The sequence below is a fragment of the Pelophylax lessonae genome (assembly GCF_965119305.1).
Source record: "Pelophylax lessonae genome assembly, chromosome: 2".
Taxonomy (NCBI): Eukaryota; Metazoa; Chordata; class Amphibia; order Anura; family Ranidae; genus Pelophylax; species Pelophylax lessonae.
Window position 1 is genome coordinate 410,828,966 of NC_138769.1, and position 19,254 is coordinate 410,848,219.

At 43.7% G+C, this 19,254-nt stretch overlaps 1 protein-coding gene across 1 annotated transcript in view; it reads right to left on the reverse strand.

Annotated features, from left to right (window-relative positions):
- Positions 1-19,254, reverse strand: part of MYBBP1A (MYB binding protein 1a) — a gene marked incomplete at its 5' end in the record, with an annotated part of 97,473 nt that overhangs the window by 47,522 nt on the left and 30,697 nt on the right. Inside the window, 6 exons of the mRNA XM_082246192.1 lie at positions 2,016-2,173; positions 3,608-3,772; positions 4,256-4,405; positions 7,225-7,314; positions 7,410-7,561; positions 10,671-10,764. Of these exons, the coding sequence (XP_082102318.1) occupies positions 2,016-2,173; positions 3,608-3,772; positions 4,256-4,405; positions 7,225-7,314; positions 7,410-7,561; positions 10,671-10,764 (809 nt within the window). The remainder of the gene's footprint in view (positions 1-2,015; positions 2,174-3,607; positions 3,773-4,255; positions 4,406-7,224; positions 7,315-7,409; positions 7,562-10,670; positions 10,765-19,254) is intronic.

Here is a 19,254-nt window from a genome sequence, read left to right on the forward strand (position 1 = left end):
AAAGGACCACTGCTGTCTCGGACAGCCTAGAAACTAAGGGAGCCGCATCCAGAGAGGCATCACAGATAAACTGTACCCCCTGGACCAACTGGTCTGCCAGCTCAGCAAAGGCAGGGGGAAGCTGTACCCCCCCTCCAGCCTCCTGGCGCAAAAGCTTAGCCCACTCTGTCAACGTCTGGGACTCCAAGGCAATGGTGAACCCCGGTCTAAGGACCGAACCGGCCATAGTAAACGTGCTGGACCAAGGTCTCCATTTTCCTATCAAGAGGGTCCTTAAAAGCCAGAGACTCCTCCACCAGAATTAGAGTGGATTTGATCAGCCTGGAAAACTGAGAATCCACCACAGGTGGGACTGTCCACTTTAACAGGGACTCCTCAAAGGGGTACCTTCCAGCTTAACGCTTAGGAACCATCACATTGCGTTTAGGGAAACCCCACTGATTTGCGCAATTTTGTCAAAATGGGCGGGAAAAGGAAAAAAATATTTGCCACTTTTGAGGATTTTCGGGGTACCAAAGGTGACCGGCGCCTCAGGCCCAGCCGTAACTGTATCCTCCATTTTTAAAGTTTAAAAGATACAATCAGTGCACCTACCAGCGCTTTTTCATGCACGGCTGTAGTGGAAGAGGAGTCATCCTCACTATCAGAGCACTCACAGTGTGTGGACGCAGAGCCAGCAGGGTGACTCGCGTCCGCCGTGGCCAGATCAGACTCAGAAATTGAGGAGACAGGTAAACACGGTGGACGCTTTTTGCTGGTCCTTTTTTTGCAAGGTCAAATCAACCTTGGACACCAAGGACTCCAGAGCTGCCGCCATTGCAGAAAAGGTGGACTGGGACCCAGAAGGGCCTGCCGCCACTGAGATGGGATCAGAGGGTGAAATTTGCTCCAGGGACTCCATGATAACCAGAGACCACATAGGTAAAAGTAGAAAAACACACTGCTGAGTGACCCCCACGTTGCCACGCTAGAGGCACTACTGGTCCCAGCACAGCTGAATCGCTGCTATAGCAGAGAGGGGGATCCTCAGGGCACCTAAAATACCGCACCTACCCCGGTCAGCACAAAGCTGAGCTGGATGCTGCACACCATGCGGTGAACAGAAAGAAGTAGTCCAGGAGTCAGCACTAGAGGTCCACCGCCACAGTCACCACCCACAAGTCTCCAAAAACATGGCTGCGGCTTTATTCAATGGGAAACCACCAAGAAAATGGTCGCCGGACTACACAAACATGGCCGCCGTATATACAGCCAGCCATTTACGACAAAATGGAGGCTCCACTGACCCACAGGGGACACCAAGGACAATATTACAGTAAAAGTGGTGCCTGGGCAGGAGCCCCCACTAGGAAAACTCCCCCTAAAAACCATGCATTCGGCTGCTTTGAAAAAAAAAAAAAAGAAAACCTTTAACGAATTAAAAATAATAAAAAAATATACCCCAATTTTTTTGTATAATGTGAAAGATAATTTTACGCCAAGTAAACAGATACCTAACATGTCACATTTTAAAATTGAGTCTACCCATGGAATGGCGGCAACCTACGGTGCCTAAAATTTTCCATAAGCGTCGCTTTAATCGCCTTTACAAGTTACCAGTTTAGACAGACATGCGGGGTCTGGGGCTAGAATTATTGCTCTCACTCGGACATTTGCGACAATACCCCACAAGTGTATGGTGCAATCCCCATTTACTTATGCGTGCAGGAGTTTAAATTTTTTACACTTTTTTTGGGATTAACGTTTTTGCTATCACAAGGGATGAACAACATCCCTTGTGACAGCATGGGCCATGATGGGTCCTCTTTATGGAGAGATCTGGGGGACCCCCTTCCGCCACCCACAGAAGTGATCAAGTAGTTATTTAACCACTCTAATCACTTCTGCTACAATCAGAATCACCAGCTTAAAAATGTAGTACCGGGATGATGCCTGTAGGTGCAGAAGAAAACCATTTGTATCTTTAATCACACATGTACTTAAATAATAAGTATAAAACATGCTTTTATACTTACATGAATATGTCTGCTGTTTTTCGAAGAAAGTCCTGTTCCTGTTGGTTAGATTCTGAGCTCATACTCTGCTCTATTACAGAAAGCAAAGGCTCTATAACATTAAACACAAGTGGACTGCTAGACTGCTTCTTCACAAACACTTCAATCAGGTCCAGAACCTTCATATAAAATTACAAAAATGCAATTAACAAGAGGCATAAAATGTTACTTTTACAAACCACAAAGCCCATATTTCCACATCATTGTGTTTTCATCTTAAAGATATATTTCACTTTTTGTAAGACACTGATAAACACACCCACATTGCAAAAAGAAAAGGCAAAAATGTATAAACCTTTTGCAATTAAGCCTGCAAAGCAAGTGCAATCAGCACATCACAGGTGCAATACACAGCTTCCCTGGGTAGACTATTCTTTTAGCCCAAGATCCATTTGGTTGCAAGTATGGATCTTCTGCTATGGAGTTGGAGAAGGTAATTAATGAGTGGGGTGACATGACCAAACTTGCGATACACTGAAAACTGAGTCCCTCTGCTGCAGGGGCAGAGATTTATCAACTACTAATATTTAAAAAAAGAGCAAGTATTCCTCCTTAAGGTTCATTGAAACCAGATGTGTGATCAATACAGGCTCAATGCATATGAACAGAAAAACAATTGCTGACAATGTGATTCAATCATACCAAGCTAGCATGTTAGCATGTGTTTAGCAGAATTTTTATTCAGCGCAGCACACAAATGTGTAACACAGCGCTGTTGTGCAAAGAGTTTAATAAACTGTTAGTTCAACAATGTTTAAAAATAAAGCTGTATGACCAAGCCTTATGGGCACACTTTGCACTGTTGTATATTTGGTTTACCTTTTCGGAAAACCTTAATAAAAAATACTGGAAAATAAAAATAAATAAAGCAAGCATTGGGATGTGATTATACAACCATCTTAGTAAGCATTTTATGTGGACCATAAAGCAAGCCTGCAGCAGTAAACTAAAGGGGACACCATGTTAGGGCAGCATATACATTCTAAATATACTGGTTGCTTACACTAGCACAAGCTTTGCTGCCATCTGATGGAAACAATTGAAACTACATTTTCACAGCTTTCTGCTACATTGGGTTCTAAAGAAACAGTGGTGTGTGTTTTCAAATGTAGAGGAGGATTGTACGGTTATGTGAATTTTCTTTATTTGCATTAACAGTTCATTTTTCAAGAAAATCTTTTGAAAGGTCTACCTCAAGTATAAGAGACGACAGTATGCAATTGTGTTGTTGCAACTGCACTTATACAACTACAATCACCTTAAACTGCATTTGAAAACGGAAACACAGAGGTTTTATTTTGACATTTTGAGGGGGGGGGGGGGGGGGATGTCATTCCCACCTAGGTGACAAAGAGAAGGTTGCCACAGAAAAGGCATTTAACAACCCCTCTGCCATGAAAATATTATTCATGTCCAACTGAACATTTGTATAATGGGGAGGAATAGGAGAGGGTGCACTTTGTCACTTGCAAATCTTTTTCCACCTTACAGTCAGAAATAGTTTGCAACATGATAAAAACATTAGTTTCATTTAAAAGGAAATCCTTTAGCACCTTCGTCTTGAAATCCCTTCTTAAAATTTTCTCGCGACGGATTTTGGCTTTCTCGTCCTTCTTTGCCTGAATGCGTTTCTTCTGCTCAGCAAATAAAGCAGACAGATTTTCATCAAGAGCCATCATTGTTTCATCATCCAGCTCTTCATCACTGTCGTCACCATCCTATATGAAAAATAATAACTTATTTGTCACGGTGTTCATATTTTAACCCACATGTGTCAAACACAAAGCCGCGGACCTCTAACCTCTCCTGCAGCATCCCCCTAGTCTCCACCCCCACCTTGTCTCAGCAGTCAGAAACAGAGGACGACAGAACATCTTAGTGCACCTGCGGAGAGGTTCAGGATCTAGCATCCAGCAAACTCTGGCACCTGACTCCAGCCCTCCTCTGGTCCTCCTCCAGATTTTGTACTTTCTGCTTCCCAGCTCCATCCCCAGCTTCTTTCTGCCATCAGCACATCGTAAGGGGGGTGCACTGTGATGTAAAAGAGGGAGGGGGAAGTCGACTTCTAATGTAAGGTGCTCTGGACATCTGGCCTTTTAGATACAATTGGCCCTTGGAGGGAGATCATATTGCTAATGTGGTCTGTGATAAAATCAAGTTGGACATCCCTTTTTTAACCCTACCGCCCACTGTTAGCTCACCATAGCTTTGCCTGCATGCAGAGCATCCATTATTTGTTTTCGGAAAACCTCATTCACATCTTCTTCAGGTAACTCCTCTTCATCTTCACTTTCTTTGTCTTCTTGATCATCCTCCATGGCACTGTCCTCATCAGAACTGCTCTCTTCATCCTTATGGCCAACAATGGACATTAAGTTATCGGTTGGCATATTTGAATGTAAATACTCTTATTTTAAAAAACCTCTTACTGAAAATGGCCCACGTTTACAAAAGAAAGGTAAGAGCAAGCTCTGAGTAAAATTTAAAAGCAAAAGGTGCCATTGACGGAAACCATGCATTGTTACATGACACAAAGTTAAAGTACAAAAACTGCATATTGCATGCATCCTGACTAGATAAAAGAAAATCCTACTTGGTTGCATAAAGCTAAATTTCCAGCTAATTCATCTTGGATATTTGATAGTTTACATACATCTCTACATGACAATTCCCCCTATACCTTATTTTATAGACCTGGAATAAGTCACCTACTAGTAGATCCCCTACATGTTCTACTAAAGCTGCTGTTGCTCTAAATATATGGGATTTCTTCAGCTATACTAAAGAAATTTAAAGCTTTACCTAAGCCTACCATGGCTCCAACCCCCTTACAACACCTATATTAACTACCCTGTGGAAGGAAGATGCTTATATATACCTATTCTCAAGGTGGTCTGGTCACATGATCGACTCAACAGCAGCAGTTTCAGGGGAGAGTAGGCACAGCTGACAACTGATGCCCCATAGTATAAACTTATGGGTGATGTCACCACATAAGCATTTCAGCTGTTGTCGGTGATCTCTCCTCTCCCCTGAAGCCAACCATTGGGGAGATCACATGACTAGACCGGAGAGCCCTTAGATTAGGCAAATATAAAGCATCTCCCTTCTACAGGGTAGCTAGAATAGGTTTCAGAAAGTGGGTGGGAGCAGTTTTAGGATTAGTTATCTAAAGTTTGGAATTCCACTTTAAGTAACTAAGAGTACTGAAGCTAGAAGGTCAAGTTGTCAGTAAGCAGCTCCTGCATGGTGTCTTGGCAGGTCAAGGGGCTTCTGTGCACCAGAAGTTCAGCTTTAAATACAGTTTTGGGTGACTGTCTTCTGCAACACAACGTATCTTTTAAAAACAAGCTGTTTTTCAGACTAATTCACTAGCAAATATGAGAAAAACAGCAAACAGTTAAAAGGAATCACTTCTGGGAACAACCATCTGTGGGAAGCAACTTCAAGTTCAGTTTCTTCTTCTCAAGCAAGCAGATCTATTGCCATTCTTTTTACTGTTCTGTCTCCTATGTTGCTAGGTGCTTCCTAAAAATAACTGAGTTCTAATCCACAACCTCTCCCCTCCCTCTTTGGGCGATCCAACAACAGCTAAGAAGGAGACTGACAACACATAATGGCAGCTTGTCTCGGCTCTTAGCACTGTCCTAAAACATGCCACAGGAAGCAATCTTCTTGCAGTTGCTTGTCTGATGAAAGTTCTGAGAGCTGAAAAATAAGCTGCCGCTATGCAGTGTCGTTTTTCCTGGCTGTTATTGGATTGATTATGGCAAGAGGGGAGGGGGCAGGTCAGATCTAGATTTAGGAAGCACCTTGGAACACTGAACAAAGTACTACATGTACTTCATCCCATATGGACCAAACAGTAATAAAAAAAAAACAAAATGACATCTTTTTATGCCTATCCCACTCAAGTAAACCTTAATGGTTAAGCCTTTATTCGGTACACAAGCGTATAAGTATACACCATTATTGAGGAGTTGCATACAATATAAATGTTTCAGACAATCACAATTTTGTATAATGTATAAACTTCAGTATACATAAAATAAATAACCTTGTTACCGTTTTTTAAAATGTGTTTCTGTAAAATTCCATATGTACATGATTAGGCACCTTTTCTCATCACACATGAAAGCTTCCCAGTTTTCCCTGCTAAAAAATGGCTGGGCATTACCACATCTTCTCACAAGTCTATGGGTAAGCTGTCCCACTGAAAATAGTGCACTCTGCCTGACATCTTATCTCAACAGCTAATTAAAAGTGGAGTTCCACCCATTTTAATAACTTGGATTACATAATGTAACGTAATCCCCTTTAAAATTACTTTTACCAATGGAAACTTTTTTTTTTTTGCTAGGAAATACCTTATTTTCTTCTTTATTCATCCTCTCCTCACTTCCGGGTCTGGCCGCCGATCGGCGATTACGTCATTCGGCGATTCGCAAGGGCTGCTGGGATGTATCATGGGATGAAATCTCGCATTATTACACAGGAGCCCTGAGCTATACTCATATGTATTGGATTGAGGCCGTGCTTCGCCCCGCCTCCTCTCAGTGAGCTGTACTCGGATGCATTGGATTGAGTCCGTGCTCCGCCCCACATTCGCTCCGCCCCCTCTCAGTGAGCGAGGACTGAAAGCATTATATCCTCACTGAGCTCACTGAGAGGAGGCGGGGCAGAGCACGGACTCAATCCAATACATACAGTACAGCACAGGACAGGACACCTGTGTAATAATGCGAGATTTCATCCCATAAGATACATCCCAGCAGCCCTTGCGAATCGCCGAATGACGTAATCGCCGATCGGCGGCCGGAAGTGAGGAGAGGATGAATAAAGAAGAAAATAAGGTATTTCCTAGCAAAAAAAAAAAAGTTTCCATTGGTAAAAGTAGTTTTAAAGGGGATTACATACATCTAAAAGTTACTAAAATGGGTGGAACTCCACTTTAACAAGAAGAAAATTATAGTGAAATTCAAACCTCCCTACAGTAGCTACAAGTCTCTAAAGTTTAAAAAATACTATTTGTATATAAAATGCTATTTAAAAAAAGTAATTTCTCCATTAAGCTGCACCTAGCACAAAGGTGACAGATATATTCCGTACCGCAATACCAAATATTTTAATTTAGTAGAATGAGACATTTCAGTAAGATTTGAAAAGTCACCTCGTCACCAGAAGCCTGCATTTTCTGAGCCTTTTCATCTGTAACAACAACAGCACTTTCCTCATTCTGCTCCTCTTCAGGGTCAAAAACCTGCAAGATATTTTTCACCAGCTCATTAGGATTTACAAAAATATAATTCTTTACAATAAAATGCTTCAAAAACATTAAAGCTTTCTTAAACCTACATTTAGGATCAGCTGTAAAGCATTCTTGGTAACGAATGGGCAAATCATCTTGAACACGTTTCTTGCCACCATGCGGAAAAGCTTGCTGGGTTGAGAGAAGAGTGACAGAAGAATTTCCACCATCACTTCTACCCACTCTGGTTCTTGTGAATCTATGAATATAAAATGCTAAATGTTTGTACAACAGACATTTCTTTTATCTAAAAAAGGTCTAGGTTAATAGCTATAAAGAAAAATTTGCGGCAAAAAATGCGGTAAAAAATGTGTGACTTTGACGTCACACAAGTGTTAAAAAGGGGCCTTCAGTAGTCAAGGAACAGTGCCTTGAAAAAGTATCCCCCCCCCCCATCAATGCAGTGACCAGCTTGTCTGCCCCCATCATCAATGCAGAGACCAGCTTGTCTGCCCCCATCATCAATGCAGAGACCAGCTTGTCTGCCCCCATCATCAATGCAGAGAGCAGCTTGTCTGCCCCCATCATCAATGCAGAGACCAGCTTGTCTGCCGCCATCATCAATGCAGAGACCAGCTTGTCTGCCGCCATCATCAATGCAGAGACCAGCTTGTCTGCCGCCATCATCAATGCAGAGACCAGCTTGTCTGCCGCCATCATCAATGCAGAGAGCAGCTTGTCTGCCGCCATCATCAATGCAGAGAGCAGCTTGTCTGCCGCCATCATCAATGCAGAGAGCAGCTTGTCTGCCGCCATCATCAATGCAGAGAGCAGCTTGTCTGCCGCCATCATCAATGCAGAGAGCAGCTTGTCTGCCGCCATCATCAATGCAGAGAGCAGCTTGTCTGCCGCCATCATCAATGCAGAGAGCAGCTTGTCTGCCGCCATCATCAATGCAGAGAGCAGCTTGTCTGCCCCCATCATCAATGCAGAGACCAGCTTGTCTGCCGCCATCATCAATGCAGAGACCAGCTTGTCTGCCGCCATCATCAATGCAGAGACCAGCTTGTCTGCCGCCATCATCAATGCAGAGACCAGCTTGTCTGCCGCCATCATCAATGCAGAGACCAGCTTGTCTGCCGCCATCATCAATGCAGAGACCAGCTTGTCTGCCGCCATCATCAATGCAGTGACCAGCTTGTCTGCCCCCATCATCAATGCAGAGACCAGCTTGTCTGCCCCATCATCAATGCAGTGACCAGCTTGTCCGCCCCCATCAATGCAGTGACCAGCTTGTCCGCCCCCATCAATGCAGTGACCAGCTTGTCTGCCCCCATCATCAATGCAGAGACCAGCGTGCGTGCATCCTTCAAAGCAGTGTGGGCCCCCCCGAGGCATCACTGACTTCACTTACCTCACACACTGTTGCCGTCACCGCGTGCTGCTGCTGACGGGAGTCGGCCGAGTACTGACTGAGACGCAGACGAGTCTTTAACACGAGACGACTTCTTCTGTCTTCTTGCTCGATCAAGCGCCGGCCCTCCTCTCTGGTCTGACGGCGCCAGCAGGCGGGAAGGTGATGACGTGACGGTGACTGACTGATGCCCCCACACGTCACGTCACCCGGGATGTCCTCCTGTATAAATGGTCCAGGCTGGAGTCTGAACCAATCACAGCGAGGACAGCACTAAAGTGGGGAGTGTCGGGGCGCATTGCTCTGCGCCCCGATGACCCCCCAGAAGGCCGCCAATCGGCGCCTCTGCCTGCCGCATGTGGGGTGCAAACCCCCCCCCCATAGCCACCAGGAGGTCCGGCGCCCCTAGTGGGCTGAAAATTGTATTTTTCTTTGGCCACAGATTGGGGGGGCGGCGCCCCTGCGCCCCCTATTGACCGGCCGCCACTGCTTATCTACCACGAGGAATATTACCATTAAATGTTACAGTACAATAACAAATGAATTATCAATCACACCATTGTATCTTTTTAGAGTCCATCAAGAATGTGCCTCACGGAATAAAATATTTTTGGTCGGAATAATAGCCAAAATAGGAATAATGGCCATTAAAAAATGTCATGGTACTTGTGAACTACACAAAAATAACAGTGTGTTTACAGTCTTGTACAGTGCACAGCATCCATACAATAAAAATCACTTAAGTAAAGAAGGATAATTAAAGCACGTGCATGAACGTATAATTGTAGATACCACATCAAATCACAATAACATTATTTTGGTATTTTGTGACATGGTTACACAGGTATAGTCAGCCCACAATTAGAAATGTTTTCAACTACTAATTATACTGTAGTATTTTAGGTCTTCTGTGTGAACATTTGGTTGGAAAAAGTGACAGCAACAGGAAAGAACATAATCCATAAGGGGGGTTACAGGGGCATAACATTTAAAATCTAGTAGGACTCCCCATCTGTAAACCATCCAATCAATGGGGTAACTCTTGAGAGAACATATACTCACATTTCAATAAAGTGGTCTGCAAAACACCATCTTAAAGTGGATGTAAACCCTCACTTATCCAGTGAAGTGAACAGCATCAGATGATACATAGAGATGAAACAAATCTACCTACATGAGTTTTACATACATATCTGTCTTCAGCTTTATATACTCTTTAGAAAGTGAACATCATGTTAGAAATGTTAGTTTCCTGTTCAGCATTGGGAGTCTTGTGTTGGTATACACTGTAGGACAACTGATTGTAGGAAAGGCACACACCCCCTCTCCACATAGGCAGAGGAAGAAAGGAATGGGCTGTGAATAGACCAGCTCTATGCTAATCTATTTATAGCACCCACCCAACAGAAAATTCAGCCTGGTTTTATCTCAGTCGATGGAGAACTTGTCAGAAGTTATGCTGATAACAGAAGAACAGGTTTATGTCCACTTTAACTTCTGGTCACTTTTGGACTACAGAAAGGACCTTTCAAGTAGCCGCAGGACAGGGGAAGAAGAAGCCACCACTACTTGGACAGTCTAACATCCATGTTTGAATCCTAAAACTAAAAACCCAAACTTTCAGCTCTGGAGCAACAAAATCACCAAGCCTAGAAACTACTTCTAAAAACAGACACCCTGCTGTCGGATTATGCAGCATGACTAGTGATGTGAGAATCAAGACAAGTTGAACAGAATTAAAAACTCTTTGGCAGGTACAACAGATACACATATAGTGTATTTAGCTTTCTGCCTGCTGTTCTGCTTAAAGAGAAATAATGCAAATTAACCTACTGTTTAGCAGGATCAAGAGGTGCAATTGTAAAAGGAAATTAAAAATATTAACTAAAAGCACTATCAAGAAAATATGGAAAAAAAAATCATCAAATTCTAACATACTAAAAACAGGACAAACCTTCAATTTCATTTTTCTTTTTCTTCTTTTTGGTCATGGCTTTTTCCAGACAGTTGTGGATATCATTTAATAGCTCCATACTCTCCTCTGGGGTCTAGATAAAATAAATATGGTCATTCAAAGTGAATATTGAAGCTACAATAGTATACAAGAGTAAAACCGAGGTGCGACAATGGTTTTCAACAGAGGCAGATAAATCTGGATAATCTAAAATGGTCAAAATTAGTATAAATTGGCATTTTATAGGATAATAAAACGTCACATAATATGCACATGCATACAAAAACTTTTACTAGTAAGATTATGTTTCATAGTTCCTGTATTTATATAATGGGGAATATTAAAGCAAACACATACTTCTTCCAAGACTGGGAAAGGAATAGATTTATCTGGCAACAGACACCACCAGGGGTGAGTGCTTACTTCTCTCCACTTCTATGCCACCCTGATCTGCCACTGCAGCTTTCAAAAAAGAAGAACTTCTTCTAGGTATGGAGAAACGGGTGACACACCCTTTACTTCCCACAGTGCAGTGGTCAAAGCCTATGCAAAGCCCTGACCACTCGTAAAAATAAAAAAACCTTTCACATTTATTTCTGTGGGGCCTACAGCAGTGGATCAGAGTACCACTGGAAACCCGCTTCTTATGAAGCCTGCAATCAAGAGCAATTGAGACTTTTTCAAGTCCAGGCAAAAAACAAATTTACTTCAACAATGTTTTACAAAGGACACAAACCAATATCTGCCCCTAAATGAGCCTAAGGGTGCTTATCATGGTATGGGAGAAAAGCTTAAAGTGGTTGTAAACCTCAGACACGAAATATAAACAAAGCAAATCCCTCTAAAATGTGCACTTGTCTCAGGTACAGCTCTTTTGGCTGTACTTCTCCTGTGGATCACAAGAGTGCAGTTTGTTCTGCACTCCTCAGCCTCTTAGCGAGCTGCTCACGCCCTGTCCACAGCTCAGTGCTCCAGTGAGCGTAGGGGGGGTTTAGAGAGCAAACTGCGGTGACTGTCACCAGCTCTCTGCTCAGAGTTCTGAGAACTGAGCGGTCAGTGGTGTTTAATCGCTCAGTTCTAGGTCTTAGAGCCGACGGGGGACAGATACTGCATTCCACTTAGGTAAGTTTGATTCTTTAAAATTAAACAAAATCTTCAACTTCTATTTTAAGAAAACTGTGGGGTTAAATTACTAAAACAGGAGAGTGCAACCTGGTGCTGCTCTGAAAATGAAACCAATCAGCATCCAGCTTAAAGTGGATGTAAACCCTCACATATACCCAGTGAAGTGAACAGCGTCAGATGATACATAGAGATGAAACAAATCTCCCTACATAGGTTTTACATGCATATCTGCTGTCTTTAGCTTTATATATTCTTTAGAAAGTGCACATCATGTTAGAAATATTCTCTCTCTGTTCAACATTGGGAGTGGATTCTTGGCATACAGCCAAGACAGCTGATTGGAAGAAAGCCCCCTCCACATAGGCAGAGATTTGTAGAGAGGTGATGTGTTGTGACAAGACAAGCTCTCTGCTTTCCTATTTATAGCGACACAAATTTTTAGCCCGGTTTTATCTTGGTTGACGGAGAACAAAGAAGTTCTCATGTGATAACAGAGCAACAAAACAGCAGAAAGACAGGGGACCTAGGGCTTTGGAGAGAGAAGAAAACACTATAGATATATGTGCTTAGGTCAAATTTAATGAATAAGGTATACATCCACTTTAACCACATAAGCCCCGGAAGATTTTACCCCCTTTCTGACCAGACCCCTTTTTTCAACTTGTGACTTTAACTGACAATTGCGCGGTCATGCAATGCTGTACCCAAACGAAATTGACGTCCTTTTTTTCCCACAAACAGAGCTTTCTTTTGGTGGTATTTGATCACCTCTGCGCTTTTTATTTTTTGCGATATTAATAAAAAAAAAAAACACTTTTTGGAAAGTAGACATCCTAAGAAATGTTCCGAGAGGCATGTTGAGCTCATTGAATATTTAATTTTTTTGTCACAGGTGTTTGAAAAATGACTAAATTTTTTTTTTTTTTTTTTACACAAAGTGGTCATTGAAATGATATATTGCTCACACATGCCATGGGTATATGGGTAATTACACCCCAAAATATATTCTGCTACTTCTGAGTACAGGGATACCACATATGTGAGACTTTTTGGGAGCCTAGCTGTGTACGGGAGCCCGAAAACAAATCAACATCAGAATTTCAAAGGGCGTACATTTTTCATTGCATTTTCTCACTACCTATAACGGTTTAGGAGTCCCTGAAATGTGAAGATACCTCAAACCCCCCCCCCCCCCCCAAAATGACCCCATTTTGGAAAGTAGACACCCCAAGCTGTTTGCTGAGAGGCATGGTGAGTCCATGGAATATTTTATATTTTGCCACAAGTTTTGGGAAAATTACAATTTTTTTTTTTTTTTTACACAACGTTGTCACTAAAAGATAAATTTCTCACACATGACATGGGTATATGTGGAATGGCACCCCAAAATACATTCTACCGCTTCTCCTGAGTATGGGGATGCCCCATGTGTGAGACTTTTTGGGAGCCTAGCTGTGTACAGGACCGCGAAAACCAATCAACACTCAGGTTTTCTAATGGCGTAAATTGTGCATGTCACCTCTGCACTACCTGTCACAGTTTCAGAGGCCCTAAAATTCCAATTCTTTTTTTTACACAAAGTCGTCAGTAAATTATATATTTCTCACGCATACCATGGATATATGTGAAATGACACCCCAAAATACATTCTGCTGCTTCTCTTGAGTACAGGGATACCCCATGTGTGAGACTTTTTTGCAGTCTAGCCGAGTACAGGACCCCGAAAACCAATCCCCACTTTCAGGCTTTCCAAGGGTGTAAATTGTTGATTTCACTCCTGACTACTGATCACAGTTTCGGAGGCCATGAAATGCCAAGACAGCACAACCCCCCCACCCCCCCCAAATGACCCCCTTTCGGAAAGTAGACTCCCTAAGCTATTTGCAGAGAGGCATGTTGAGTGTTTTGCAGATCTCACTTTGTCACAAAGTTTTGGAAATTGAAAAAAGTGGAAAAAAAATGCATTTTCCTGTTTTTTCTTCATGCTTGTAGCTTCCAGTATCTTAGGCCATAGAGATGATTGGAGCCTCTCATCTCCAATTAGCTCTATGGTTAAATAATTGAACCACCAGGTGGCACTCTCGGGTTAACCGGTGGGACAGGAGAGCCTCAGAAAAACCACGGAAGGCTGCGGATGGGGGGGTGGGGGAGTCCCCTCCCACTGCATGTAAAAGCAGTCTAGCGGCCAATTACCTGCTAGGATTGCTTTTACATGTAAGCCGACCGCTGGCTGTAAAAAACGATACCAAGATGATGCCTAAATCTGCAGGCATCATCCTGGTATAACCACTCAAAGTCCAGCAACGTACCAGTACATTGCTGGTCCTTGTTTGGCATATAGTGTAGGTTTTTTTTTTTCCATGCAGCCTGTGGGCTGAACGGAAAAAAAGAGAACCTATCAGAAATCAGCACAGGAATAATGTGTAGTATTACTCATCATTAACCGCCCAAACAACCACCCACTGAATTTAATGATGGGTATACACGACACTGTCCACGTATACCAAAATAGGATTTTAACTGCAGTGCTGAAATCAGAAAATCACCACAGCTGCTGCCAGCAAAGGTATCCATATATGCTAAGCGCAAACGCGGTTTGTGTCAGAATATATAAAATCAATACCGTGGCAGCCGACGAGTACCTGCAAGAGAATCAGGTCACAAAAGAATGAAAAAACAAAGTATATTAAAAGTACAGTAGGAAGAGTAGAAGAACATATAAAATGACTGACACAACAACAGTTTTTGGATCCTTTTATTTTTCTTTCTAACTGTTGTTCCTTGATTTGGGACTGCGATCTTTCAGCTTGGGTCTCTCAAAATTTCGATGGACATCCAACATCTTTCGATGGTAGCGCTCAAAACATTCCCCGATGCAGAGACCAGGTTGGTCAGGACATTTGGGACAATAATAACGGGTGTCACGCCTAAATCCGTGACTGCTACAGACACAACATCTTTTTTGGGGGTATCTTTGGGTAGGGGTACTCGGGAGGACATAAGGAAAATGTCTCTCATGCAGCCGGCTCACTGCATCTGGAAGGGGAAGTTGGGCAGGCATGCCTCCTGGGTACAGGTAGGCAAGGATGATCGCTTCCTGGAATTCCCGGAAGGATCCAGTTCATCCTGACGCCCTGTATAGGACAAAGGCGTTCAGCATAGCCAATTGGTAAAGGTAAACAGACACTTTTTTGTACCAGCGTCTGGCTTTACGGGCAACTAAATACGGCGCCAAAAGCTGGTCGTTAAGGTCCACCCCTTCCCCTATTAAGGTTATATTCGTGGACACAGGGGTTTCTCCATAACGCCAGTTGCCGTAGGGATTTGGATCGTCGCGTCTGCGTGAAGGGAGGACAGAACATAAACATCCCATGTATCCTTCCACTTCACCGCAAGCAATTTGTCCGTTTTCAAGCAGGCTCTCGCCCCCCCGACTAAGACGGGAATTTACAAGCCGTTGGGGGAAGCCCCGGCGATTAGGTCGCACGGTGCCACATGCGCCAATTTGTAAATCGAGAAGGTGACTAAATAGTGGCACGCTTGTATAAAAGTTGTCCACGTACAAATGGTACCCCTTTCCGGATAAGGGTGACACCAAGTCCCAAACAATCTTACCGCTGCTCCCTATGTAGTCTGGGAAGTTCGGGGGCTCCACACAGCTATCTTTTCCCTCATAGACCCGGAAACTAACTGTATAACCTGTGGCCCTGTCACACAATTTATACAGCTTGACCCCGTACTTGGCACACTTGCTGGGGAGGTACTGTTTCATAGCAAGGCGGCCAGTAAATTTAATCAGGGACTCGTCAACGCAGACAACTTGTTCGGGGGTAAACAAGGCTGCAAACCGCTGATTGAAGTGGTCTATGAGGGGCCGAATTTTGTGGAGCCGATCATATTCAGGGTCTCCCCGAGGACGACAGATTTCATTGTCGCTGAAATGCATAAATCGCAGAATTTGCTCGTATCTCCCCCTGGACATGGAGGCAGAGTACATGCGCATATGGTGAACTGGGCTAGTGGACCAATATAGCCGCAATTCACTCTGTTTAGTTATGCCCATGTGGAGGGAAAGGCCCAGAAAGATTTTAAAAATCGGAAACCGTTATAGGTTTCCAGCCGAATGGTATGGCAAGGGGCGAATTTGGGTTGGCGGCGATGAATTGTCGTGCATATAAATTTGATTGATCCACAATAGATCTGTAAAGATCTTCCGTAAAGAAAAGCTCAAAAAAAGTTCAGGGGTGTAAAACCAGCTGTCTCCACGTGGATTCCAGGTTGGGCAGTGAATGGGGGGGAAGTACTGGCGCTGTAGAATCAGTGGGTTGCCAATTAGGAAATGCCAGCGCATCAGGGAGGGCACTATAGGCCTGTCTTCGAATACGCGGTGGCTGCGGGCCACTACTCCTGCTAGCCACCGCACCAGCTTCAACTGCACTTAGGGGACTCGCCGCGTCACCAGGTGATACTGCAGTGCTGGTTGTAGTAGGTCCAGGGTGTTCTAGGCCCCTGGCGCTTGCCAGGTCACCAGAAAAATGAGCGGCACTAGTACCCACACTCTGCTCCATACGAGCACCCTGCGATTCCTGCATCTCAACTCCAGAAAAGGGTCAGGTACGCCTGGGTCTAACAGGGACCCATCTGTCATAGGAGCTATCTGTCAGGGAGCCGCTTCTGTCATCAGGTTCATATACTGACACTAATTCTGTCAGTGTAGCTTCCCCATCGCTATCTTCTGACACGGCCAGTATATTATAAGCCTCTTCACCACTGTACAAACGTTTAGACATTTTGGTAACTAAATTTACCTGTACAGTGGTGTTGACTCACAGGTAATAAAAGCACCTGGTTGTCAAGGACTATTTCAAGTGCTACCAAAAAAGCTGCTAATGCTAGCAGGGGTCAGGCCTGACTCTGCTAACACAGCGGTTTTGTGTGTTGTGTTTTTTTTAGTGACAGTAATCTATTGATTACTACACTTGCCTGGGTGAAAGGGTTAAACGCAGGCAGGAATCAGTGCTGATCGTGCAAACACCGCATTTTGGGAACCCTAAACTATGGGGGCGCTAGTATAGTTCTGATCAGATCAGATATTGATCTGTTAAAACACTATACTAGTAATGGAAGTGTATGTGTGTGTGTGGTAATCAAGGGGTTATTTCTAACTATGCGCCGGGGATGGCGGGGACCCTAAACCTCCTTTGGGATAGAAACTAACTCGCTAGTGCAACCTCAAGTCACAATCACACTAATACAAAATACAGTAAAAACACTATATTACATGTGTATTAGTGTGCAATGTGACAGGGGGGAAGGGGTTAACTGGATGTGATCAGGAGGGGATCAGGGGGTTAAATCTTTATGGGGGGGGGGTGGCGGGTAATTTAAGTGGAAAATGGGGGGTCGCAAGCGCTACACCTGTTCACAAATCACACTTATACGGGTATATAGGAAAATGCTATATACTGTATACGGTGAGTGTTGTGACAGGGGGTGTAGGGGGTGATCAGGGGGTTAAATCTTTATTGGGGGGGTGGCGGGGACCCTAAACCTTCTTGGGACAGAAACGTAGTCGTCTGCGCTAATTCTGATCACAATCCAAAAAAACACAGTATATTAAGTTTGTATTAGTGTTGAATGTGACAGTGGGGTAGGGGTTAACTGGAGGTGATCAGGGGGGGGGGGGGGGATCAGGGGGTTAAATCTTTATTGGGGGGGTGGCGGGTAATTTAAGTGGAAAAGGGGGGGGGGGGTCACAAGCGCTACACCTGACCACAAATCACACTTATACAGGTATATAGGAAAATGCTATATACTGTATACAGTATGTGTTGTTACAGGGGGTATAGGGGTTAACTGGGTGGACGATCGGGGGTTAAATGTGCCTATCTAAGTGTATGTGAGTGTGCTTGGTGCAGTACTTAGTTAGATGTGCTCTCCTCTCAAGATGAATCCAAAAAGGATCATGGGAGAGGAGGGCACATCTTTTCTGAGCCTGTGTTTACATTTCACAGGCTCAGAACAGGATCTGATTGGGCAGGACCGATCTACAGGTCCAGGCCAAAAATCATTGGCCTGGACCTGATGACTGATCGGTTCTGAACCCAATCCAGCCATCGGTGTCGGCGGGGGGCGCGCGGGAGCGCGCACAGGACCGGCGGGAAGTAGCGACGTAGACCTACGTCACTCTGCCTGGCCGGGGCTGACCGCCGCAGTAAACAGTCGTGCGGCGGTCAGCAAGTGGTTAATTGATCAAGCTAAAGTTAAAGTGGGGGTAATCTTCCATGTATGTTGTTTACCTATAGTAGAATATTTTATTATCAATAATAAGGCTTACCAATAGATACAGTAAATATCTCCTAAACATGCAACGTTTAGGAGATATTTACTTTAGATGCAGCCGGTGACACCATCGCCGGCTCGACCATTTATATGGTTGAAGCCAGCCAACCTGGGAAAGAAGACTGGGTACAGATATAAGAGCCTTCAGCTGTGACAACACGCCACTGGAGGGCTTTGTTTTTAGGTACGTCTGTCATAACATGCTAGTATGCGATGCATACTAGCACATTGTGACAAACTGACCGGTGCCATTTTTTTTTTTATGCAGTTTACTACCACTTTAAAAATGGGGATTGGCTACCATGCCAAGATTTTGCACTCTGCATTTTTAGTAAATCAACCCCTTCGTATAATTTCTGTTTTCTGCTTCCTTCCTCTGCTATGTACACAAATTAATGACAGGTTACTACATGAATCACTGACAATGACAAGTTTTCCTGACAAAGAGAAAAAAAAAAAAATAAGTGACAGCGGAGGGACTTCCAGCAGTTTGAAAGTCTCAGCTCTGTTTTGGTGTGCTTTGTGAAGCGGGGTTTGTCCCTTGACTCCGATCAGCTCTTAGCGCTCTCATCACTGACCTCTGCAGTGTAATTTCATCTCTCTGCCACCATTCTTCTGGCAGCTCAGACAAGCTTCATACATTCTGGACTTTGAATAGATGTAGAGAATAGAAGACTGTAGAAAAACAGGTGCAACTTATGTAGGAGAATTATGTGCATTACCTGAGGCCAGAAACTTCAATGGGTATATGTAAGGTTTTACGACCACTTTAAATTTGAAATTGCAGATCTCTTCCTGGGTAACAGACCAAGTCAGAACACCAGGTCTGTGCGCTAGTATTGGTTCAAGGATCATATAATGTATTGAAATGATGAGCATAACAACCAGTCAAACATGCACTTATTAGGGTTTCGGCAATGGCGGCCTACTTATCAGAGGAAGGCTCTCATGGTGAAGACAACTAATGTGCCCATTCTTCTTATACAATTAAAACACACATACATTACACACTGTAGCACCATTTAGGTCTAGTGCCAACTAAACCACCAGTATGTTTTTGGATTGTGAAAGGAAAGCAAAGCACTGGTAGTAAACCTCACAGAGGAAGAACAAAATA